Source organism: Neodiprion fabricii, chromosome 1 (genome assembly GCF_021155785.1).
Source record: "Neodiprion fabricii isolate iyNeoFabr1 chromosome 1, iyNeoFabr1.1, whole genome shotgun sequence".
In the NCBI taxonomy this organism is placed as follows: domain Eukaryota; kingdom Metazoa; phylum Arthropoda; class Insecta; order Hymenoptera; family Diprionidae; genus Neodiprion; species Neodiprion fabricii.
Genome location: NC_060239.1, coordinates 21,861,294 through 21,886,232, shown reverse-complemented (window position 1 = coordinate 21,886,232; position 24,939 = coordinate 21,861,294). Strand labels below are relative to the sequence as shown.

The window sequence follows — 24,939 nt, the reverse complement described above, 5'->3', positions numbered from 1 at the left end:
AAATAAGTTTTTTAATCACAATTTTTCTCCCACACTGTTTAAACATATGCACGTATAACAATTACATACGTAATATATATAGTTGATACTTGGAAGATCACGACTGCCACCACAAACTCGAAAGTTGAATGCTAACATATACAGATATAGTCTGCCGGGTGCAGCAAGGTCATGAACCTTTCTTTTCCGACCGCACTTACGTGCGAGTGTGAGTCTCACTGAGTCACTGTACTTTCGAATTACCACTTCTAAGGTGATTCAGGGCTTCGTGAAGAACTGAAATTTGTAAATCAACCAAGCAGCTGAAAATCCGGGTGCGAGGATTAATGGCTCGAAACACCTCTGGTTATATCCTCGATGGTTCATTTAATTGCACTTAGGTTAGGCTGGATGCTGGTAGCAAAAGAAATGCGGAAGAAGTTGCGATTGGGCCACATGATGCATCTTGACGTCGGATACACATCTTCGAAGCCAGTGGGCGTGGAGTTCCGATCCTGCATCCGGTGTGATCACTTTCACTTTCGATTTTGCGCTTTTTGTTTCATAATACCCCACGTGGCTGCCTACCAGGACCTGGAGTCTCATATATATCCTCGGAATACGTGAAGGACAGTCAATTCGCTCTTGTAGGTGTCTTCCGAAGGGTCTCAAGTTTTTGGATCGAACAATGAGTGCGATCTAAGCGTTTTTACGGAAAGTGTCAAAGTTTCAAGTAAATTCCTGGGTGTAACGTATTCATTTGGAGGGTGCTCCGTCGCTTGGTAAGTGGTTTCGCTTGTCAGTGCATGTTACCACAACGTGTTATTTTTCCTTTACACTATTTAATGGAACTAAATACATAACTACAGATATTTATCATTGTATGTCGTACGGTACGTGCAGAAAGTTGATCTGCATATCTACGTTCTATGACGATTCTTGAACATGGTACAATTGTTTGACTTGTTTGGGCAGTTACTTTAGATGGAAGTATAGGTACGTCAAAATACACGATGGAATCTGAAAATCGGCGTGTGGCATTTAAGGTCTAAATAAACAGATCAATAAAACGGTTGTTGAAGTATCGTTTCACATAGTGTTACAAGTAGCAAGAAATTAGTAAATATTGACATTTCCATTTATCATCCAAACATTACTGGCCGTAATATTCGTTGCCTTACCTAGTATGTCAAAAATTCGTGGGTCTGGGTTGAACTCGAAACGGGTTTAGTTCAACATAATCATGTCATTTCACGATACCAGTAAACTTGATAAAGAAGACCGGCATTAAAATTCTGAGCTGGTGTTGGACCGTTCATATAACGGAACTCTGTAGTCGTACCGGGATCCTCGACAGTCGCTGGTGGACCGTACTGAACTATAATACACAATCCGTCAGACTAATGTTGAGATCCTATTCCACGGATATGAATCACTACGTTTGTGAAAATTCCTCTGGGATGTTGTGCGTATAGTGGTGTTAGTGCCAGAGTCATATTTGGTAAGTCGTCCCTGTACTTACCGTTTAACTTTCCAAGTGTCATACTATTTAAGAAACGTGAATAAACATTTTCCGGAACTTTCGATGGCACATTTGTATTCGCATATTCGGAACTGTATAATTTTTGTTCTTTCTTATTTCGGATATTTTACGATGCTAGTCACATTCAGATATTCCGATAGCTCTTTCGAATCCTGAGGCATAATCAAGTCATGTGCATTCATGTGATGTTTATTGCTATTAATTTCTCCTTTATTTTCTGGCAATATTCTCGCTTTTTAATGAAATCAGTTGAATAGATTGAGCGAGACACCAATGGAAGTGGGATTTATACAACAGTTAATAGACACTTTTTTCACTGATGAGATATGAACTTTGTACTCTATACGGATGCTTACATAGCATCACAAGAAATATTGTTTTTAGCCGATTGTGCAATCAAATTTGCTCGTGATGCGTTAAGATCTTTTTCAAGACTAGATAACCTTTGAAAATTTCGCTTACAGACGAAAGCCTAATCACAATAATAAACATGGAAAATCAATAAGTGTTATGTATTATCCCTGCACAAAGTAGGGCAAGAATAACGTTTGAGAGATTAAAGGTAACCTAAAATACCTGTCTAACAAATCACATTTTTGAACAATATCTCACGTGAAACACTCTTAAATCGGATATTTCCATCTCGGTGGTGAGAACATGACAAGAAACATGTAAAGGTACATACATAAGTTCGTAATAGTAAAATGTGCATTTGATAATATACCGCGTTTAATCGAGTTGAAACTATTTGCGTTAGTGCGTGCCGTATTGAATACCTGCAATGGACGAGAAACAATGTCTAAACTTGAATGGCGGAGATACAGCGTGGTTCAAACAGTTTTTAATGATAGTGTACGTTCATTTACAGTTGAAACATTACCTTCTAAGATGATGAAGCCACGATTATTACTGTTGGTAAGCTGTGCCGTGGCGGTTTCCTACGGACAGTCGAGCGGGAGGATCAGCTTTGGAGATTCAGATTCCCAGCCTCGACAGAGTCAGGATGGTAAGTTGACCTCATCGTATGTAGACTGTAGTAGGTTTTATCTTACCGACCGAGGATCTAAGGATTCTATCGGTACCTCATCGTACACATTGAATGAAGATTGTTAACAACAGCCAGCTTAACGTGATCTATTGAAACTGAGTTCAGATATATTGTAATGTAGCAAGTCAGTAAATAAAGAGGAGAGCGTTACTTCGTGCCTGCGACTACTTTTCATCGGCTTTAAAACAATATTTATGATCAGGCTGTCTTGAATTATTTGCAAGTAATGTAACGTATCATTTGGCAATATAGTAGCTCAAATATCCGGCCAGCTAATGCACTTTACGTTATATTTCACAACAAGTAGTAGATTATATAAATTGTAAAATGGTCTGGATAAATTACAATCGTTTGGTTTAATCCCGTTTGATGACAATTTGGATTCCTTTAGGACCGCAGTTCCAGCAGTTTCAAACTCAGGGCCCTACAGGTCCTCCCGTATTTCCGCAAGGTCGTCCAAATGGAACGCGACAGGGCAAGGATCTCTTGGACTGGATAGGCCTGGGCGCAGGGCCGAACGTGGATCCATTTCTGGCTAGGACCAACACTGCTTGTCTGAATGGTGATCTCGCCGAATGTTTCAAGTCCAGAGCGCTGAATTCTTTGTCAGAGTTCTTTGACCAGCAAGAATATAGCCTGAACGGCAACGTCAGGGTCGTTAGGATGTCGAGGGACGTTGTACGCGAGGTTAGCCGTCAACCGTACGAGTTCTCCAGTGCTCCCAGGTATAATAAATCCTTTATCAGCTAGGGATGGTATAGTTCACATAGAATTGGATGTACTTGAGTAATCAGCAATTCGGAATGTAGCATGTGAACTGCAATTAAGTTTCATCTCAGCATTGCTAACTTTAGCATTTGCTCTTTGGTAGTCTTTGGTAGTTTAAGCTTGACAAGAATTTCAAGCTAGAGCAATGTATCGGGCCCGTAATTCACGTGAACTTATGCGTGCCGTCTTTATCAAACCTATCTTCCTGCGTTTTACAGGAGCGAAGAGAGTGAGTGGGATCAACTGGTGAAATTTGCTGCCAGAAAGGCCGAGAAGTTCGTGAAGACCGTTGCGTTCGAGGTTGAAATACCAAGTGAAGCTGTTGGAGAGAACGAGGTATATGCACCCAGGTTCTTGGACGAGATTGCTGATGAGATTGACACAATTGAAAACAAGAAGGACACTCATTTCTGTAAGTACTCTATGGATGCCAAACCCCACTTCTGGTAGCTACTTAAATCATTTTACGACAGGATGTTTGACTGATAACGGAACATAAAAAATTGGTATTCTAATTTCTTCCAGCTCGAATCCGGCTAAAGAAGTTGTTGATTCCCATGCTGATCATCTTAAAGTTGTTCAAATTAAAGTTACTGCTCTTCTTACCTTTGATTCTGGGCTTGGCCTCGTTCAAGAAGTTCTTGGGCTTCATAGCGATTGTTATACCAGGCCTAATAGGATTTTTCAAGCTCTGCAAACCTCAGGTGCAAAACTATCAGCCTCCAGTGTATAGCCAAAGTGGCGTGGGATTTCCGTATTACAAAGAGAATGCCAATAACTACAATCACAATGATTATCATGAAAACGATTACCATGGCCATCAGGGAGGACCGCCAGTATCATTCGGTCAAGATCTTGCTTATCAAGGTTATAACGGAGAGTATGGTAAATAGACCGTGTCCCGAGGTCAACTCGAAGAATATTCATGAGAAAGTTATATTCAGTGCCAAGGACCCGAGTTGTAGTACGTGATTAGGCAAACTTTAGAGATTATTGTGCAAACGTAAGTGTTATTGCCTCGACTTGGTACTGTGACTCAGTTTACGTAAGAAAAATGTAGAAACGTTGACCGGTAAAGCCATACCTCACTCGACCAAGTCATTGGCTTCTCATGTTTTTTGTTAGCATTCATCTTCATTTTCAATTTAATTTATATTTTACTCCGTTTAATATTAATTTAAAAGTAATGTCAAGACTGCCGATGCCTACACAAGTACATAAGTAGGTATTAATAAGCCTTAATTTCTGAAATTGATTAGGATAATCCACGGGATGCTAGTCATCTCTCTGTATTTATGTGTATATTAATTATCAATAAATATCTGTATATAATATTTCTTACGCAAATAGGGAAAAAGTTCTTCTTATCGTTGCTGCACTTACAATTAACAGGTCCTCCTTCTACCGTTAAATTTATTTTTTCGTTTCAGTCTTAGTCTGACTCGTTTCGTTACGTTATTTTCTAATTGTTCATAAACTTAAGGAGTTTGGAAAATATTATCGAGTATGGTTGACTCGAGCTCGTAAGTTAATTGACTATCGCTTGGTCTTAGTTATTTGGATGCCTAATTTTTATGGACGTATAAAATACACGTAGTTCTCATCACTACCTCAGTAAAAATTGCGCCTTTGCACTAATCACTGCCATAAAATCATCGCATTCGAAACGTGATGTATCCTCTGTAAGCTCATCTGGGCCGTCTTTATAGCTCATACCTAATTTTGATCAAGAGTGTTCACCCTATCATTTATTGGAACGCTAAATTAAAAACTTGTGAATCACATATTTATATGTACCCAAAATGACATTTACACCTGACAAGTACATAGATGTTTAGAAACTGTGTTTTTTTCATGCAATTCGATCAATGATGATTCATTCAATTGCTCAGATCCAGTTGGAAGGTAACCGAGTGTTCAGATATCAAATCACGTTGAAAATCGTTGTGTTTTGACGTTCAAGTTTTTGTAACCGATTTGAGTCCAGAGACTTTGCAATACCATTTCGCTGTCAAATATTCATTTTAGAGGAATTGTCGAATGAAGTAGTAACAACAATTGAGAGGATGCGGACTCTTAGGAAAGACAATCCGATTATAGGTATAAATCAGCGAAGTACGATTCAATCGTATTATGCGATAAATGATAATTTCCAACACTAGCTGACGATTTCCATTAGGAGAAAGAAGAAGAGAAAAAAGTATGCGTAATGAATCTAACCGGTCAGCGGGATGCTGTGTACGATTTCTTACCGGAGTCCCGAGAAATGAACCAAACAAACCTGTTGACCAGGTGCCCTCGTTTGTGAAAACAGGAAACGTCACGATGTTGTTTCATTTGATTCCGATTAAAGAGATTCCATTACCGCCTATGTAGCGCTTTCGCAGAGAGAAATTCGTTATATTTCGCTCTCCTAATAACGAATCAGCATTTCGCGTAATTCTTCAGTAATTGTTATGTAAAAGTAAGAAAAATTGGCGTTTCTCACTGTGCGCCTGTACTGCCAGCATCTTTGTACCACCTACCGTAACTACCTACCAATGAGAATTTAGGCAGGCCACAACTGCGCATAGCTCCATCGGCTGAAATGCTCATTTCATATTATAATGTAACGGTGCCAAGCTATACAACAATCAGACGAGCATGAAATCGTGGCACATTCCTTGCGGTGGGCTCGTATCGACCTTGTGCGATGATCGAGGTCACACACATAGAACACGATGCATTGATCGCCCACGATATCTTGTGCGTGCATAGATATATACAGTTTGCCAGCAGATCAAACGGTAGAAAATTACTCTAGCTAGAAACGCAATGGAAAGTAGGTACCTGGAGAAGCAGCGCCTTTACGTACACCTGGAGATACGAAACTGTCGTGCTTTATTTTATATGTGGCTACGAGTTGACCTGTTGATAGTGGATGTCGCGTTGGGGCTGCTATGTAATTCACAACTTCTGTAATTGTCGCAATTCATATTCCAGAGGAAAGTCGTCTCAATCTGTAGCACGCATTCGTCGTTATGGTTGAACTTATCCACACGTGAAACGATCTTTACCAATATGGTGCATAATTGCTTGGCGCGAAAACGCGACCGTGACCGTCATGATCAATTTCATGAATGGTCCGGATCAAGTGCCACTCCACCAGTCACTACTATATCTCATGCTCTGTCTCGATTTCACATACTTACTCCCAGATCGTAACTATAATTTAAGGCTTCGAAACCTGTTAAAGCAGTATAGCCTTGACCGAATGCCCTCTACCTGCATTGTCGCATATCGTGCCTTTACCAGACTAGGAAGTGGCGGGCCCTCCCCTCTTCCTCTTATGAGACGTATCCGCGGAATGCAGTACCCATGTACAAATTATACGATTTGACATTTATCGTTCTGTTACGAAATCATCAAACCTGAAAATCTGTTTTTTATTTCAATGCAGTGAGCACCGACAATACTCAGAGTTCCCGTAGAGTCACGGAAGGTATCGAGAACTATTGATAAGAATCACAGTAAAACAATGTCAGTGTCTATCGCATTCTGGAGTGGAAAATCATGTGTTTTGTGATCAGTAATTCATACAGAATATTTGGATCGGGATTTTAATTTTTTTTATTTTACTTGGCGAACATCTTTTATGCTAATCAAGGCCATAAACAATTTGTTTCAGCAACTACAATGCCACATTATATTGCCCGATTCATTGCTCTATTAAATAGTATGACGATTTCTGATCTGTTTGATCATTCCGTGATCCAATGTGTCAATCCTCATATCATATCAAGTTGAATGATATTTCTTCAGATGAAACCAATAATTCACACGAAGTAAGTTCGTTTTGTGGAGTAAATACTTTATAATAATACAGTTATCAAGACTACTTATTGAGTTAAGAAAAGCACAAGAGATCATCCCATGTCCCGAACACTTTCGCATCCAAGCGGATCTCACGAGTTGTGGTTGACTCTGTTATTTGTTATTTTGAAAACAAGTCGTAATTAAGAAATATCTCACCGAAATTTGTTAATATAACTCCTTTAACTAGGGCAGAAGACCTAAATGGTTTCCAACTATCAGATCAACATTGTCTTAGCTTTGTTCGTTGCTATGAACTCTTAGTATTAATGCGACAATGAGGATCATACCAATGCGTTCACTATAGTGATTCCGCATAGATTCGTAAGTGAATTAGTGAATTCTAGGCCTGACATGTAGTGGAAATCTAATTTCTTTGCAAGATAGAAAGAAATATTGTATTTTACGTTCATGTGCTCAATGTAAAAATTTTGTATATTGTATATGAACTTAACAAAAAACAAAACAATGAAGTTAGAACGTCGTCTTGAAACGATGTCGAATTCGAGGTAGTTTGTGAATCCGTTCACAGAATGTGTGGATCAAAAGAGCTGAATGGCAACGGGACTCGTGATCGCCACTGTTGACTTTCGCCAATTAACAAATAGCAGCCGAAAGTGTTTCCAGATTCGCTAAGCCCCAGATAAATGATTCAGCATTCGTTAGCCCCGGGATGTTATGATTAGCAGCGTTGCAAGTTGAGTAACGATGATTTTTTATGCAATGTGGTATCCAATTAATTTTAAAAACAAACCAGATGATATCTCGTATTGCAGTAGTGTTCAATGATTTTGCGAATTTGCAATACAATAAACATAATTTTAGCTTTCCGATGAAGCGTGGAAGATATCGATGTAAGTTCCGCACGTGACTTATGGTTGATGTATAAACAACTCATGTTGCTCATACCTGCTTGTGAGATACTTATTATTGAATTGTTTACCTAGGCTATGATGTTTTGAAGCGGCATATTTAACGTGGATAGAAGAGTGCACAGAAAAAATTTCGTTCCACGTACGGGATTCGTATGAGGTTTGCTTTGAACTGAAAAATTTATGTGGATCGATGAATTGACGGACAAATACATCCCATATCTTGTTCACCGAGACTTCAGTTTACAGGGTTTCATTTTTCGTAATGTATTCAAGTTTACATAAATATATGCGACTGATTTCTTCTGCCGATTTTGTGGAGAAAAAAATCTTTGAGAAAATGGTTGATTAAACGCCCGAGTAGAACTAGCGAAGTAACACGAATGTGGGATGGTTCTTCGTACCGTTGTATATTTACGGAGTTTTTGTATTCGGCACTGCATACTCACGTATTATCGATACATCGATTCCAACATCACATCGGAATTCGGAATAAGTTGGGAGCCTGCTTGAGGTGAAAATAACGGCAATTGGAAATGTCTTTTGCTGTTTGATAGACGCTTCAACGTAGAACCAACAAAATTGCTGAAGGTGTGTCCGGCGAGAGATCGTGCACCATAGTTAACAAATTATAGGCCACATGCGTTAGTAGGACATTAAGTGCAATATACTGAAGGTCAAGCGCGACGCGATGAACTGTCTCGGTGACTTCAACGTTTCGGGTCGAGTGGCAAGAAGCTATGCCATCTTTGGAAAACTTTCACGACAGCTTCAATTAATCAACTACATTATAAAGCTTGCCTTAAAATTTCGTCTCTCCATAATTAGAAATGTAGAAGTTATACCAAAAGAAAAAGGTGACGCGAATTACAATACTGAAATTTTTCTCGTATCTTGTTTATCGTATTGATGTTTCGACAAGACTGACTTAATCCATCCATATTATAACTAGGTGAATCTGTTCCTCTATCATGAGAATTGGGCTTATATATCATACAATCTCATGGTTACACAACGAGATGATGCCTGTATCATAGGATACGCTTCAACACGGAATTTTAGTATTATGAATTTTCCGGCAAACTTTGATTAGATTCCTGACCACAAAATTAATCACAACAAAGGTTTAGTGAAATAGTTATGTGCAATAAATTTTTCACGAATAAAGGAAAATTCTTAAGAATTTTTATAAAAGCTCAGAAATCGCTTGACTTTAATTTCTATTTTCGATTCTAAGTATCACTTTTCGCAGACTTTGCATGTGATTGGATTAGGGCAATGGCTCGCAAGATTTACAAATTTTTGTCATATGGGGTAAAATTTCCAACAAAAGTAATCAGAACCGTGAGAATCCTGACAGCGAATTAAATTCACGGAAAAATGTAGACGGTTTAAAATGAGACTGAGGCTCACAACGAAACCTCTTTCCAAATTCTCGGAAATTTTCTATCGGGGCTAAAACGGAAAAAGAGTATGATCAATTAAGTTGCATGGTATATTTTCATTGAGTTCAATCTACGAGAATTCAGTACAAAGTTATACAACGTAACATGCTTAAAGTTTATCACAAGAAATAAAAAATTGCAACACGCACCGATAACATGATGACTGTTTGAAATGTCAAGGTCTTTGGTATTTCAAAATTGGAAAGAATGACAGAAAAAAAAATAGATGAATTATGAACATGTGAAACTAGTGCGGGCTTCTGGAGTTCTAGAGTCAGAACCTGACCTTCGGCAACAAAGATGCGTCGAGCAAAATTCCCAGCATGTGCCCTCGACGGGAAGCACCTACTGGGCGAGGGCAACGTTATACGTCCCAAGATATACGGGAGTAGAGAATAGTGCGATGTTGGTGCGTTGATAGGATTGCGTGCTCCACATCTGTGACACGGTTTTCCCGCTAGGCCGGGCTCGCGTCAGGGTCCATAATGTTTGTCCACTACAACGTATATCATAATAGCGCGGGAACCAGTTTGTGCACGAGAACCACTTTGGTTTCCTTCCCTTACCTTAAGATGAGCCCAATCCCATCTTCTCCGCTTCTGGAACCCAGCATCAAGCTGGAGGAGGGAAACTCCTCATGTGGTGGTATCTATCAAACACGATCTACCTATATAAAGTCGCCTCGCCTATACGCGGCTCAGAGCTCTTGCACATACCACGCACTTCGGCTCGCAGGGGCTGATTTCAAAATTAAAAAAGTGTCATCACTGCAAGCGTCGTCATTAATCGAGAAGGTCCAGCGTTTCATAAGACGTGTCGTGCAGTCATAGAGGTTAGTACCACTTTGAGTGACACCTTCATTATCAATTCATTTGTGCGGACCATTTTTGTGACGAAGTGAAGTCAAAATGAACATGTTGTTCAAGTGCCAACTTCCATTGGCAAGTGACAAGCGGTGAATATCGTTGCGCGATTCTTATGGTTAATAGGGTATACTAATCAATTTCGACGTAACGTATATGTCTTCAAATATCAAAAGTTCACTCACCTCAAATGTGAAAAAGGGCTGAACAGACCCATTTTATATGCTGTTCAGAACAAAAACATTTCAACACTGACGCAGAATCTGACGCAGAAATGAAGAACTTCCACGAATTTACTATTGTGATTTCGTAGAACCCGTGCGATTTCTTTATTTCTGCGTGAAATGATAATACGTTTGAATGTTTTTGTTAGGAATTATGTATAGCACGGGACTGCCAAGCCCTCTTTCATGTTTGAGATGCGTGGACTTCAATATTTGAAGATATATACGTTAACGTCGAAATCGACCAGGGCAGCCTCTTAAGCATTCATATTCCACTGTCAAGTTCATGTGATAATCGGTAATTGTCACTGAGCAAACTCGTAAACTTAATGAAATTTAAACGATCCCTGCCATTTGGTTATTCTATCATTCAAAGCGAACAGTCATTTGAATCTTGTACGCTACGTCTTCTTTGATTACAGATATACAATAAGGTGCAATAGATAATGTTAACGGATTGTGGATTAAGTAGCTTCGGAAGGTGTCATTTCATTAAGCTGCGCTACTCAAAAAAGTGAAGACCTGTTATCCTATATTGAAAATATATTACACACTCAAGATTTTTCCCTCTAACTGCATCAATAGGTTTCAGTCGTTATCAGCAATATGTATTAATATATTTGCGTTAACTCAGTTCATTCCGATTGTTAGGATTGTCACGCATGATCAATGGAGTGTGAAAATAGAGGTTAGCACTCACCGAATATGCAACTGAAAAATAAATTATAACCGCAATTCATTTTTGCAGTAGAGTAAAAATGAAGGCAGCTTTAATGTTTCTGGCTATGGTGGCCATGGCATTGGCCAATCCGGTGGAAAAGGTAGAGAAGGTCGAGATTCACCAGCAGCAGTCGGTGACCATGACCGACAGGGCTAAGTATGAAGAAGAGCTTCTCCGTAAGTTGAACGCCAAGTGCTCTCAGAACGAAGTGAGCAGCTGCGTGATGCTGAAGTTGGTTACCTACATGAACAAGCTATTGAAAAAGGCCTCTATCGAATTGACTGACGATATTGAAATTCGAAAGACGAGCCAGGTAACGGAGGAGGCTATGTTTACCGCTGCCAGAAGCAACGATGAAGATTCGGAAGTCTTGGATCTCATAACAAATAAAATTTACTCGTTTGTCAAGTCGAGGAGTATCAAATGGCGAATACTTCCAGAAGATGACGTGGTTGTTTCCGCTTCCGAGGATGAAACAGGTTCATTGAATCTTGGATTATCCATCGAACACTCCGACAAAGCTGTCCAAGATGGTAAGTTACATCTGCTGTGATTACTTTAAAATCTCTGAACCGGAACATTAGATTCTTGCACCATTTTGAAATAAAATTCCACGTCTTTGGAATGCTTGAGGGCCTATTACCGTTGTATCTAATTCGCTTTATTTCTCATGTATATGAATTGAATATAATCGACTTGTATGTACTGGGCAGCTTGGTCGTTTATAGCGTGAAATAAATCATTCCAAATTTGTGCTTACTCTTTAACTGTAAGCTCGTTGACTGAATACAAAATCTTGTTTACCCGTATTTGTCTCTTGGTAATAAGTCATTCCAAATTTGTACTTGCTCTTTAACTGTAAGCTCGTTGACCGAATACAAAATCTTATTAACCCGTACTTTTTTTTGATGAATGGATGCCACATTATCTACAAGAAAAATATGCTTTACGCAAAACGACGTCTCTGCTGTTCATGTGAATTAATTATATCTCTTTTTGGTCACAAGGTCGTGGGAAAAAAAACAACATGGGGCCTCTACTCGCTGCCGCAGCCCTCAAGATCGGTTTGATTGGTGGTCTGGCTTTTAAGGGTCTCGCCCTGCTCGTTGGCAAGGCCTTACTTCTGTCAAAGATCGCCCTGCTTCTTGCCAGTATAATCGGGTTGAAGAAACTCTTCTCCCAGCAGAAGCACGTTACCTATGAGGTAGTCGCACATCCGCACCACTCCTCGAGCCACTCCTACAGTTCTGACCATGGCCATGGGGATAGCTACTCTAGCGGATGGGGCAGGAACCTGGATGTCTCCCCTGTGGCCATTTCTTCGAAAGGAGTGAGCGACGCTCAAGACTTGGCTTACAGCGCCCACAAAAATTAAGAAAATCGTCTATAACCTCCACTTACCGCAGAAGTGTTACAGTGGGTCTGTGGCAAATTTCAAGAGCTCATACCAACAAGAATGTTCACAAGCTAATGCCTGGATGAGTCCTTGCATAATATTAACTGCAAAAATTGAAATCCCATACTGATAGAGATTTTGACTAGACTATTCGTGATTGATAATTGGCCACGTTTACTTATAAGAATTATGAATTGGGATCGCTTCAAATGGTTTCAAACCACTACGACTCGCATCATTGACGATTTATTTGTACCATTCTTACGACTGTTTTAACCATACCTTCATTTTCCAATAGTTGATGCATCATCTTGATGTACCTAATTTCACCCCAGCTAAATGAAACTCGTAACGTTTAAATCACACAACGTTTCTAAGAATCCGGCTCTTCTACTCTTTTCATGTTTCATCCATCCATATAGCAGGGGTTTTCATTTGCTATTTTAGTTGCATCCAACGCAACTTCCTGAGCTAGTATAACGTGTTTGAGATTCTTGATTCTGTGGTAAAATCAGTTCATAATTGTCTTATGTTATAGTTTTATTTATATTATTTATTGATTTTATTATATTTATTGACTAGAGTCACGTCATCAGTACGTGAGATTTGATATGACTATCGAAAGACAAAATTAACGGAATTATTTGACCCTGACAGACTGATAGACAAGGCACCTTGGTCATTCAAGATTACCACCCACACACGACAAACAATATGACAAGCTAGAAACTACCAGGTGAAATTGAGAAGTACAGGTTGAGAACCTAAAACAAGCAACGCGTTTACCGCAGACTACACATGGCGACGGCTGTCTATTACTTCGTTGCTGGTGAATATTAGACTTCTGGTGAATACTGTGATAACTACTTAAACTTGATACTGTGACGTCGACCGAAAGGGATATAGCTACATGCTGTTAAATTGGGTAAGCACGGGTACCAATTGAACCAGACAAAACTGACGGACCTACGATAAGACGAACGGGACATTAAACATATTTATGTAGGATCTCCGTACAATAGGATGCAGCACAACGAAAAATTGTTGAGTTCTAACGATACCAGCGCAAGACCCACATTCATGCTGTTATTATCTAATTTATTTTCATTCTACATGTCATATAAATGAATCCTAACTATGTAAGATTATTGTTATATTATGAATAAATATTTTTTTTCAAGTGTCCTGAATCTCCTTTTTACCCCGCGGTGAGTACTGATCGATGAAGATGAACAAGTTGGCGAAACGGTTGAAAATTTAAAGCTATGATTGCAAATTCTTCCCTCCTGCGATTTTTTTATAACTGAGGACTAGCGGTTCGTAATGAGGACTGCCAATCACAAGGCTAAATGATTTTCGTTTTCCGATGTCACTCCAGCCTGAAAGACAAAACATTTTCGGGGTAATAAAATAATTACATATTACAGGCAGGGCGCTAGTTCAATTCTTCAAATCAGTCTCTACTTCTCCTTTTCTGATGACTTTCGAGCTTGTACTCTTTTGGACCATCGTCAAACAGTCCATTGGGGTCTTGGCCCTGGAGCGTGTCGGGTTCATGTGCTAAAAATTCGTACTTTGGGACGTCCTGGCTTTCCTGAAAAATCTGCGTTTCATCGTTTAGCAGATTGTAGATGCCAACTAATTTTTGATCAAGCATTTCTGGATGGCCTTTGAAAACTTCTGGCTCATAATGATGATCGAAGTATTGGTGGTGATCTGGGATAACGGCGTGATGATCGTAAACCGTCTCATATGCTACTTTTTCATGACCGCCAAAGAGCTTCTTCAAACCCAAGATAACCGCTATTAGTATTGCGGTTTTTGACACAATGAACGCTTTAAGCGTCAGTAATCCAACGAATGATACCACCCCAATAATAAACATTGTCGTTTTCAATCCAATCAATAGTAGAGGTAACATTTGACCATCTTCCTTCTCGCCTTATAAAAGAAATCAATTATCGAGATTGCAGATTACCGTATCGATTAGTACACAAAATTTGTTAAGAACGTAGCGTTTATTTGAAATGTGAAAGCAATGACCGTGAAGAATAAATAATAATTTGAAGTAATGCAAAATTGGTGATGAGAATCGCGTTTTCATATGAAGCAAAGATCGTATGATTATTTCGACGTAGTACTCACCTCTGGAGCCTTGTGGGTCGAGTTTTAAGCCGACGTTAAATACACCAGCATCTCGGAACAGCTTGAGGCTTACGAGACCAAGGTCTAGGTTTAGCGATTTTGTGTTCACAACGTCTTCAAATATATCTAAAAAGCTTGCATCTCCTCGCGTTCGTTTTTCCGTGTGGCTACGAATCGTACCTATACTTACAAAGTCATTGAACCGTAACACTCTAGACTTTTTAATGTTCTCAAGTAGCTTAACAGACAATCTTTCGACACTGTTAAGGTCGAAGATATTACTGAGAGTATCGTGTGATCGCGTAGGAGTGCAGTAGGTGACTCTGGCCATGCTAACAATAAGTATCGGTATGAAAACAGTGACGTACCGCAAGATGAACATGACTATTGAGTCCTTATTTATCCTAAAAATAAAAACGAAAACGGCTCTTCGTTTGTGTTTCAAAATTTGATATCGCAGTTTACATGAGACATTTTGTCTGGTGTCGCTGACTCGCGGAAACTGAGTCACCAGTAGCTTTAGAGATCAGTTTATATATGAAGTTTCATGCTTAACCAGCCATCCGCGTAGTGTCTAAGTGTACTTTTAACACGCTATCTCGTTAGCAGCGGACCTTATTGTAAATGTTATTACGCACGTACATGATTAAAATCTTATTATGAATGCAGTTTGACGCCGTTATTATTGCACAAAATAGATCGAGGTTAGTAAGATGTTTCTTCTCAAGAAAAATCTTCAACTACCTCACCATTTCCCACTTCAATCAAGTTCCGGATTTTTCATTTCACGCCAAACGTAGCTCCTGTAATGTACAATAGTAGTTTTTTTACTGAATTGGTTGCGAAAAACTAATCACAGTAACTTCCAAAAAAGAAGAGCTTCAGCTTCGCTATCCAATAAGGGTGATATCGAATAAAAATTTTGTTTTCAGGTGGCACGTTTTTGCGGGAAAAATAGTTGTATGTTAAGAGCGTGTAATGGTCGACCATTTATTTCATTAGAGTAACTAGAACAGTTTTCCTACAATACTCGTTCCGTTCCATAGTATCGCCAAAATATGTTCCAGTAATTGACTGGGCAGAGTTTTGAGGATGTTACAACCGGTCATTAATTCTATTTGTCACAGTAAGTTACCAGCAACCATAATTACGCGTATCAGATTTATAGGCATCGCCTTATATAAAAATCTTTTTTGTCTAATATCTTTAGTTGCTTCTGGTACGTATCCCTGATGAGTACGATTCACAGAAACAAGATGTAAAAGTTTTTCAATCTCATAATGTTACGAATCTCTTTGATTTACCTTCTCATTCTTGCGTGGGCCGCATGTGGCGAGTGTAAGGAATTGCACCACGAGAGCTTTCAATTCAACTCAGATGAAAACGCTTCAGGTAAACGTAAGTTCATTGGTAATTTCTGCCTCCACGGCCGGCATGTCTCTGAAAAATTGTTGACATTATAATGCACATTGCAGGAACGTTGATGATCAGCAAACTCGTCCTGCTGCCTCTCTTAGCGGGCATAGGTGTCAAGTTCCTGATCCTGCTGCCGATCATTTTATCAAAAATTGCAATATTGGGAATACTCAGTTTCGTTTCTTCGAATCTCAGTCTTTTTGTCTCGGCTATATTTGGACTCAGAAGTTACTTCTTTGAAAACAAATCAGATGACGAAGATTACGACGATTATTATCGACAAAAAAATCAACACGACCCTTACGCTAGTCATAAGGATATACGCGACGGTCATTATAATTATGATCATGACGACAATTACGATTCACACAACAAACATAAGCATCGTTACAGAGACTACGAATCTTTCCATTCCGGATACAATCCACATTATTCGGGACACAGTGACCGATACGATCATAAATCGAAAAAGTGGCGGTTTAGACCATTCAGCCTACTTGGACGAATCAAAGATGCGATAAAAGACCATTTCCACAAATCTGGGCCAGATCGTAAGGAAAAATACCGTCTTTACAATTATGATGACTTCAACCATGTTCACAAGTATCATTCGCATGACTACAGTGGAAACTATCCAGGGTCCGGATCCAAAATGCGGGAAGCAAAGTACCCGAAACCTGTTTATTCAATTCACCATCCGGAACATCGACCATCCGTGGAAAATGCATACTTTGAAAGCTACCGAGTGCCAGAGGATGGGTTGCAAAAAGGTGAAATCAAAAGCAGTCGTGTAGTACAGAGTGAGAGTATTCGGAAGAATCCTCTGAGCATCACAGAAGGCTCGGTAAAAGACCCGCCAAAAATTTCGACGGTGATCGGTGACGTTGGAAAATTGATGCACGATAGTTCGAGTCTGACCGAGACCACAACCGAATACCAGGTCTACGAAAATGACCCTATACTCGAGGAACCTTTCATCGTATTGGGCGTTCATCCTCAAACCAGGGCTTCCGATTCACCAGTCGCTTTCTATGCCACGGACTAAAAGATTACCGATTTCACACTGTACCGCGAGCGAATACAACCGAGTGAAAACGTGTGAGCTGTGGACTGCTACTGCAGACCTATCATTGTAGCCTTATGTGCCATCGTCTCGATACCTTTCTAATGCACAAATATTGATGATTCATATTTTATGCCACTTGGTGTCAGTTGATTACCGTTAAAATTGTATAGCTTTGAAATAAATGTTACTCATTGTTTCCAAGCGAGACTTCCTATCGTTTTTATAATCACATGCAAATCTAATATAAAGTTATTGCCTCATTTTTCATGATGTTTATTTGAAGATGCTAACTCTTTTTCCTGTAACGATCAAACTTTCGCGTTTACGAATATCTAATCTTTTTCAGGTTGTGACGTACTTTATAATAAACCTACGAAATAAGAAATCTGTCAGTTCCTAATGATTATACGCGAGTAGATTTACTTGGCGAAACGCATGAGTTGACCTAGTAGGCTCGAAGCTTGAAACAAAGTGAGAAGCCAAAATCTGGTACGTTCAGCTTTGATCTCATTTACACTGGGAGGATTCCGTGAGCGTTAACGATAGCAACGACGCCTCGCTTGCAGTTATGCAACTAAAGTTACACCTGGTGTACTTATTGCAGATGTCTTGCAGGTGTCACTTCGGTTGCCTATCTGCCGGCGAGGCGTCGTTCGCATCGTTAACCTTCAAGGAATCCTCCCGACATATACTGTTACACTAGGCGTACAATTTTCTCCTCCTCAGCAGTGAAGTGGATAATAGTCCCTGGAGACATACGTGTACAATTTTTTCCGTTGAATGGTTCAGAATTAAAGATCAGCTTACGTTGTAACCGCTCTAGTTAACGGGAATAGTTCCCACCACGCAACGTGATTGATCCATTTGTAAATGAACCGATGTGAATTTGTTAAGCAATATTCGAAGAAGGGAAGGAAAGAGAAGAAAAAGGTAAGTGGAAATAGGGTAGGGTTAGCACGATCAAACTTACAGAAAGCAAGACAATTTTAAAAGTGTACCAAATCTCTTTATGACGAAACGGCTCTAAACTTGGCAGAAAAACTTGTTCTAGTGACACGGATTATGGAGTCCGGTGAAAAATGAGTTCCAATCGAGTGAACGGCTGTTTGCTCTTTAACGATCTTAAAAACTCTTCAGCTTTCGCTTGAGAGTGGGTATATACATATGGCTACAATGCTAACGGACAAGATGAAAAGTTTCGTGAAGAATTGTGTTCCGAACCACTGTCGCTTCACCAAACGTTGCATATTGACGGCGGACATGAGCCGTACGTACGAGGATAATTTTCTACAGTCTGTAGTTGATTTCGATTCTCGAGATTTCGGAGGGAAAGGGTGACTGGGTGAGGAAGCAAGTCGGCGAGTAAATGAGACCCCTCTAAAAGTGGAGCAGAAGAGAAAGGTCTCTCCGGAGATGATCTACATTTGGTTCTTCTGTCTTCATCTACGCTTTTCTCTCTCGATCGGCTCCTCTCACTCCTGCGATTTTCTGAATTGAAAATGTAATGACCGTTTCCTTCATTTTTGTATTGACCACTGAAACGTGTACGTGAATGCCACACTAATTAGTATAATTATCTGACGTAAAGTTATAGGAAGCGAAAAAGGGTGAAACTTCAACGCTGCCCAAATCGAACAATTTGCCGCATCCTGCAAGTAACAAGGTGTATGGATCAGCTGGAATGAGAAATTTCTCCACCTGGTGAGTATACAGCGTAAGCTTTGAGATAATGCTATTGCCGCCACAATTAAGCTTGGCGCGGAGGGTGTAACTTGACGACGTCGCGATATTCTCGGGTAATTATGGAAGAAAAACGGACTAAGAGAATGTACGTAACGTCGCGAGTGGCACATTCACCGTGGTTATGCTCCACTAAAACAGATTGTCTCGCAAAGTCCGGTAAATTGCGAAAGTATAACGTGATTGTCCAGTGGTTGGATGGTATGGGAAAGGTTGACTAGGTAACATAGCAAGGCATTGGCCTCCTCTCGACAATGGTGAACTGTAACGCTCTGAAACCTTTAAAATAAGAATTGAACGAAACTGCGGTGAAAAACGTCAGGTACTCGGTACATTGGAGCTTGGATTGTCTGTTTTTTGCGGTGCAATCCCCTCGGATGATGTATATAAACAGAATCCAGCTCATTTGCCCATCATTCAGGCCTCTACTGTAGGTTCTAAAACATCGAAGGTATCGAAACCTCGGATAGTGAGTGATCCCAGGGTCCCGTTCGCGAAACACGGGAAACCCAAAGGTTTAGTAAGTGTAGCGTTTTGCGGAGCGCTGGTAGCTCTGGGTTAGCAGTGATTTGTGAGCTCACTGAACGAAAAATAAAAAAAAAATGGCAAGTTACCGAGAATTTATCGCCCCGATGCTTGTCCTCGTCTTCATCGGGTCTACGACGGCCGATGAACTTTGGGTGGAGCGTTCGGGTGGAGTGTTAGGAGGTTTCACCAACTTGTGCGCAAAGGAGGATCCAAAAAACGTATCCGTGTCGTGCCACGGGGTTCGAATTGTGCGAAAAGTGGTTCAACAGTTCCTCGAAAAGTCAGCGGCGGTTCCAAATCTTGAGCTATCCGAGGGTGTTCAATTGATTGAGACCTCAGCTCCAATGTTATCTCGGAGGGCGAGAAACATGAAGAACTCTGGAGTAGTTGAGGAGATCGTCAACTTTTTGGAAGGACGTGAGCTGAGGGTGAAACTGCCAAGTCTTCTTCCGGACAATCTGGAAACGGCTCTGAAGGAGTCGCTACCAAACGCTAATCAAGGTATTGATCTTCGCAGGCTTCTGATTTATATAAGCTCTGAAAAAATCGATCAGGGAATTATAATGTTTCAATTGATTTCAGGTCGGAAAAAAGGCGATGGTTTTGGCGGCGGTAAAGGAGGTGGCGGAGGCGTCATGATGATGGCACTGATGATGGGTAAGACGTTCCCATAAATCATACTTTGTAATTAACAGAAATTGTTAGGTGACATACCAAAGTTTTCAAATATATTCTTTAGTAATTATTCATTTTATTTATTATTTATTATTATTCAATTAATATTCCTTAGTAATTATCTCGTTTTGAGAATAATAGATTCAAATAGAGTTCTGTGAAAGCATTGCATCAAATTATAGCTACATCCGAAGAAGTTCAGATTAGAATGCTGATTATTTATTATTAAACAACGAAAATAACACACGATCAATCAAATAGGTAGTTATAACAACCCAAATATCAGGACGAAAAAAGAATTCAAATCGTCTTACAGTGATGTACAATAAGTAATCAAGGAATAGAGTATCGTTGAAGTAAATGGTACTGATTTTCAAGTTGTATTCACAAGTTAGCTTTTAGTATCAGTTTCAATAGTATTCTTGGTCAATAAGACTTTTTTGAAATATATATCAACAGATATGAACTCCTGTAGTATGGGACATTGTTCGATTTAATCTCACTTCTTCAATGTAAAATTGATAGCTAATTGCTAGACCAACTTTGCAAAACGGATCGGCAAGATTAAAGTAACTTGCCAGAAACATTGACTGGAGATTCTTTTTGACTACCAAGACTTGTGTTATAACACTGACTTATCTGACCAATCTGATTAATCTACGTGTATGCTTAATGGGACCTCTGTAAATATACGTAGGTTTATTTTCCAAGATATCTCATCTTTCCTCTTTCCTTGTTTAATGCATTGTAAGCGCTAGTTGCCCCCCCCCCCCCCCCCCCCTTCTTATGTAATTCTTACGTAAAACTTTTTTTCTCAAAATAACGCTACAAATGCAAAATAACGTGAATAACTAACTGCTTGAGTTCTGGAGACGAAGTAAAATATTATTTAAAGAAAGATTGCGGTGATGATGCTATGATCGAGATTTAAACAATTCCATTCGTTCCCGGTACATTTGAGATTAAAAGACTTTAATGTAAGACATGTGTTTCAAAACATATCTTTCTCCGTCTGAAAATCTTTTACGTAATTAATGGACTGCCCCTTAATTGTGGTGCAAATGAGTGGCGAAAGGCTCTGGATATTATTCAACTTTTTAGAAGATACAATGACATGAGTCTTTATAAAGTTGAAAACTGAGAAGAGTCTTAATCGAGAATGACTATCACGGTTGTTTTCATTATTTTGGTATGCCAGTATCACCCTGTTGGTACCACGTTATTCTTGCTCGATTATACTTAGCGACCCGAAACTTGGGGCTTTTCTTACCGGGTGCCTTGCGACACCTGAAAATTAAATAGATTTGCAATGATGTTTCGTCTTCTCGAAATTGTTTTTAGGAAGAGGTAAATAGCGGTAAGAATGTAATTACTATGCGAGTTATACATATATTGGTTATTGGTGAGATACGAAAACTATTGCACTTTTGACTTTTAATTTTTTGAAAAATTTGTGACGACGAAACTTTGTGCATACTTACCGAAGGTTGATATATTTAAAAAATGACATGTCGGCAGATTTTTATATTAGCAGAACAAGGTGAATAACCAAAGAAAGAATGGTAGGGGCTATAAACCGAGCTGTTTTTTGGAATTAAGGAACGGTTGCCCCACGAGATTAGCTAAGCCTGCAGTTAGTCCAGGGCTGGGTAAAATGCTATCACAAATGCATTTAAAATAGCATATGAGAAATGCTCTGAAAAATTCTATTTAAATTGACAAATCTAAAATAGGGTATTTAAAATTAGTTACAAAATGTAAAATGTTTCATTATATACCGTAAATAGTTAAACTTTTTCTAATAATTGAGATACGCCGTGCATAGGCTTATGGTTTTGTTTTGTACGAGAATCATATTTTTGATACGTATCTTCACTTCTTGATATTGTATTCTGTTGGTGTGCCCTCTACTGGGCACATTATAATTCCACCGTATAAAAATAATCGTGCAAATGGTTAAACGATGATAGACAAGTATCGTAATGTGGGTAGTCTTAGTTGTTCAAAAAATATTGCTAACATTGAAATCACAAAACGATCTCATTTCACTGAAATGTGAGACTACAGATAAAGATATTTCGTATTTACGCATACAATATATGCAAGATCACTGCTTTATTCGAGCGAAAGAATAATGCATTACTAAATAGATCTTTTTAAGCAAAAAATTAAGTCAAAACCTGATAATTCTGACACTACTTATTCCTATCTGAGCGAATACCGAAATAAATTATTGGTTACGGAATTTTTTCAAACGTTCAAAACTCATTTGAATAGAGGCATCTGACAAAACAGTTAAATGCGTACATTTTTCCTTCAATTTTTCTATTCAGAATAGAAAACAGAAAATGCAAAATACTATTTGCATTTTGATTGCGTATTTAAAATTAAACCATTTCGAATATTACCCAGACCTGGAAACTACAATATATGTATATCTATGTATACATATATTTCGAGTCGTATTCAAGTGTATAATAATTCTACTTGGGTCAACGCGTGCCGGTTGTTACGAGTAATTTCTTGTTAACAGGAAAGATGATGGGTGCCTTGGGGCTAGGAGCTTTGGGTCTATTGGCGATGAAGGCGTTAATGGTTTCCGGTCTTGCCTTGATGTTGTCCCTGATCGTGGCAGCGAAGAAGCTGGCCGGAGGTCATGACGACGGTGGCGGTCACCACGTGATCTACGCTCAGGAGAGCCACGGTCATGGCCACAGACGATCGCTGGACGATACCGATTTTGGCGATCTACCATACCGGGGATACTCGATCGATTACGCGGTTAAAAACTCCTAGTAGTAGCTAACCCCAATCCTTGACAGAGACCTAACGATACCTACACGGACGCAGGACGCTTTCTCGCCCGAATAGCCGACTGACTCATCCTTTGACAGAAATAATTGCAGAGTGAGCGAGGACTGAGCAGTAAGCACGGATCTCTCGGCTCAATGCAAATAACGGAGGAAACACTCGGACCAGAGACCCTGGTGAAAACAAAGTATGTGAAAGTTTTCTACTTACATATAGTGAACGAAAAACAAGAAAAGTGTAAAAAAGCTATTGTGACAAATACGCGTATGAGACTACCGACAGGTTCCTCCTGTTCCGGTGACAAACGGACGGACGTCGACGAAGCGACGAACTGTCGTGATCAACGAGACACGGGTTACGACTTTGATACACGTGACAGTGAAGGAAGGCTGGTAGAAAGTGACTTTTGGAATATACTATCATGGTCAGCTGGTCCCCAGTTGCTTCAGGCTACAATCGTAACCCCTTCAAAATTTTGACGTATCGAAAAATGACGTGACATACTTCATCGCCGCGACAATTACCACGAACGGAATGCTATCTCTGCTTGAAGAGAAGACGATAATGATTATTAAATGAAAATCTACCCTCAATGATGATACCCACGGTACCAAAGACACTCCGCCTCCCATTTTCCCAACTTTCGACATGCTCAGAACGGTGATACCCTTACCAACTACGCAGACGTATATGATATATACCTAAATATTTATTAATCAACAGACTAATAGTTGTAAGCGTATGTATCTCTATACTGCAGAGATTTTCTGCCTGGATATTTATTTTTTGTATGCTGATGTAATAGACACATCATTCGATATAAATGAATAAAAAAATTTCAAAAATAAGATAAGCCGACTTTTTCTTTGTCTTTCCTTTTACCTTCCAAGATTACCAAGAGTAGATATTACACGAGAAATCATGTAATCGAGTTCGCAAATACGCAGCCACTCAAGTTCAGAGTAGGTTGAGCTGACTCGCGAAAAACTCATCACAATTTACTGAATATTAATTCATCGGGGATCTCCAATCAATTAACGAGAAATTGTCGGAATCGTTACGAATTGAATCGAGGCTACTTGGTCAGCGTAGCTTATGTTTGTTGATACCGCCTGAGGGAGCCCGATATTATATACAACCTGCAGCGTACGGCGTTAACTGAGTAAAACATTAACGAACGAAGAAAAAAAAAAAAAAAAAAAAGAAACACGTTGAAAATAAAAATACGAGTAAAAAAAGTGGAAAAGAAAGAAAAGAAGAAGAAAGAAAATAGCGAGAGAAGAAAGTATGTCGCTTGTAAGACTCTTAAATCGCGTACCGTGGCTTTGGGGAGGAAAAGAGAGAAGCCTGTGCCTCTCCTCTCGCACATGTACGTACCTCTTTCCATTCCGACTGTGTACCTGTTTACGTAGAGCCTATCTCTTTTAGAGGCGGGTCGATAGGATCTTGTATTACCAGGTTCAGTGGGCGCTAAGAGAGCGGCATCGAGAAGAGGGAGAGAGAGAGAGAGAGAGAGAGCGGAAGGGGTGGGGGGAGTACAGGGAGGGGGCAGATCGGATCACCGGTGAAACGACCGACTGACCCACATACCACGGCATTCCTTTTTTCCGATTGGAATATCATAAAACGAGATGCGCCGCTCTCAAACGGATGCAGACGGTTTTGCGTTGCTCTGCGCGAATGCAGCATTCTTGAACAAGCCTTTGGCGTCATGTTCCAGCTCGGGGTGGTTGGGTCCACCCCTTTGCAGACGAAGATAATCCTTAATTCGCACAAATATCAATTCTCGACTCGAATTTAGCGATGTGTCGACCTTGCTGTTGAAATTTCTTTACGCTTAGAAAGCG

General features: G+C 39.7%; 4 protein-coding genes across 5 annotated transcripts; 3 read left to right on the top strand and 1 right to left on the bottom strand.

The window, feature by feature from the left end:
• Nucleotides 1–605: 605 nt before the first annotated feature.
• Nucleotides 606–4,680, top strand: LOC124178656. Of its 2 annotated transcripts, none has more exons than XM_046562186.1 (5): nucleotides 606–761; nucleotides 2,391–2,528; nucleotides 2,962–3,295; nucleotides 3,557–3,750; nucleotides 3,864–4,680. In XM_046562186.1, the coding sequence occupies exons 2-5, from the start codon at nucleotides 2,411–2,413 to the stop codon at nucleotides 4,229–4,231; spliced, it is 1,014 nt and encodes a 337-aa protein (XP_046418142.1). In that variant the 5' UTR covers nucleotides 606–761; nucleotides 2,391–2,410; the 3' UTR covers nucleotides 4,232–4,680. The 2 variants fall into 2 exon arrangements, with proteins under 2 accessions (XP_046418142.1, XP_046418133.1); XM_046562177.1 differs by lacking the exon at nucleotides 606–761 and adding an exon at nucleotides 1,314–1,480.
• A 5,529-nt stretch (nucleotides 4,681–10,209) lies between these two features.
• LOC124182727 lies at nucleotides 10,210–13,892 on the top strand. Its single transcript, XM_046570330.1, has 3 exons — nucleotides 10,210–10,339; nucleotides 11,343–11,848; nucleotides 12,323–13,892. The coding sequence occupies exons 2-3, from the start codon at nucleotides 11,353–11,355 to the stop codon at nucleotides 12,688–12,690; spliced, it is 864 nt and encodes a 287-aa protein (XP_046426286.1). The 5' UTR covers nucleotides 10,210–10,339; nucleotides 11,343–11,352; the 3' UTR covers nucleotides 12,691–13,892.
• An 82-nt stretch (nucleotides 13,893–13,974) lies between these two features.
• LOC124187855 lies at nucleotides 13,975–15,187 on the bottom strand. Its single transcript, XM_046580042.1, has 3 exons — nucleotides 14,857–15,187; nucleotides 14,176–14,652; nucleotides 13,975–14,090 (listed from the first exon to the last, which is right to left on the bottom strand). The coding sequence occupies exons 1-3, from the start codon at nucleotides 15,185–15,187 to the stop codon at nucleotides 13,975–13,977; spliced, it is 924 nt and encodes a 307-aa protein (XP_046435998.1).
• A 4,291-nt stretch (nucleotides 15,188–19,478) lies between these two features.
• Nucleotides 19,479–23,924, top strand: LOC124182604. The gene is made up of 3 exons (XM_046570098.1): nucleotides 19,479–20,107; nucleotides 20,189–20,263; nucleotides 22,815–23,924. The coding sequence occupies exons 1-3, from the start codon at nucleotides 19,681–19,683 to the stop codon at nucleotides 23,075–23,077; spliced, it is 765 nt and encodes a 254-aa protein (XP_046426054.1). The 5' UTR covers nucleotides 19,479–19,680; the 3' UTR covers nucleotides 23,078–23,924.
• The last annotated feature ends 1,015 nt before the right edge of the window (nucleotides 23,925–24,939 follow it).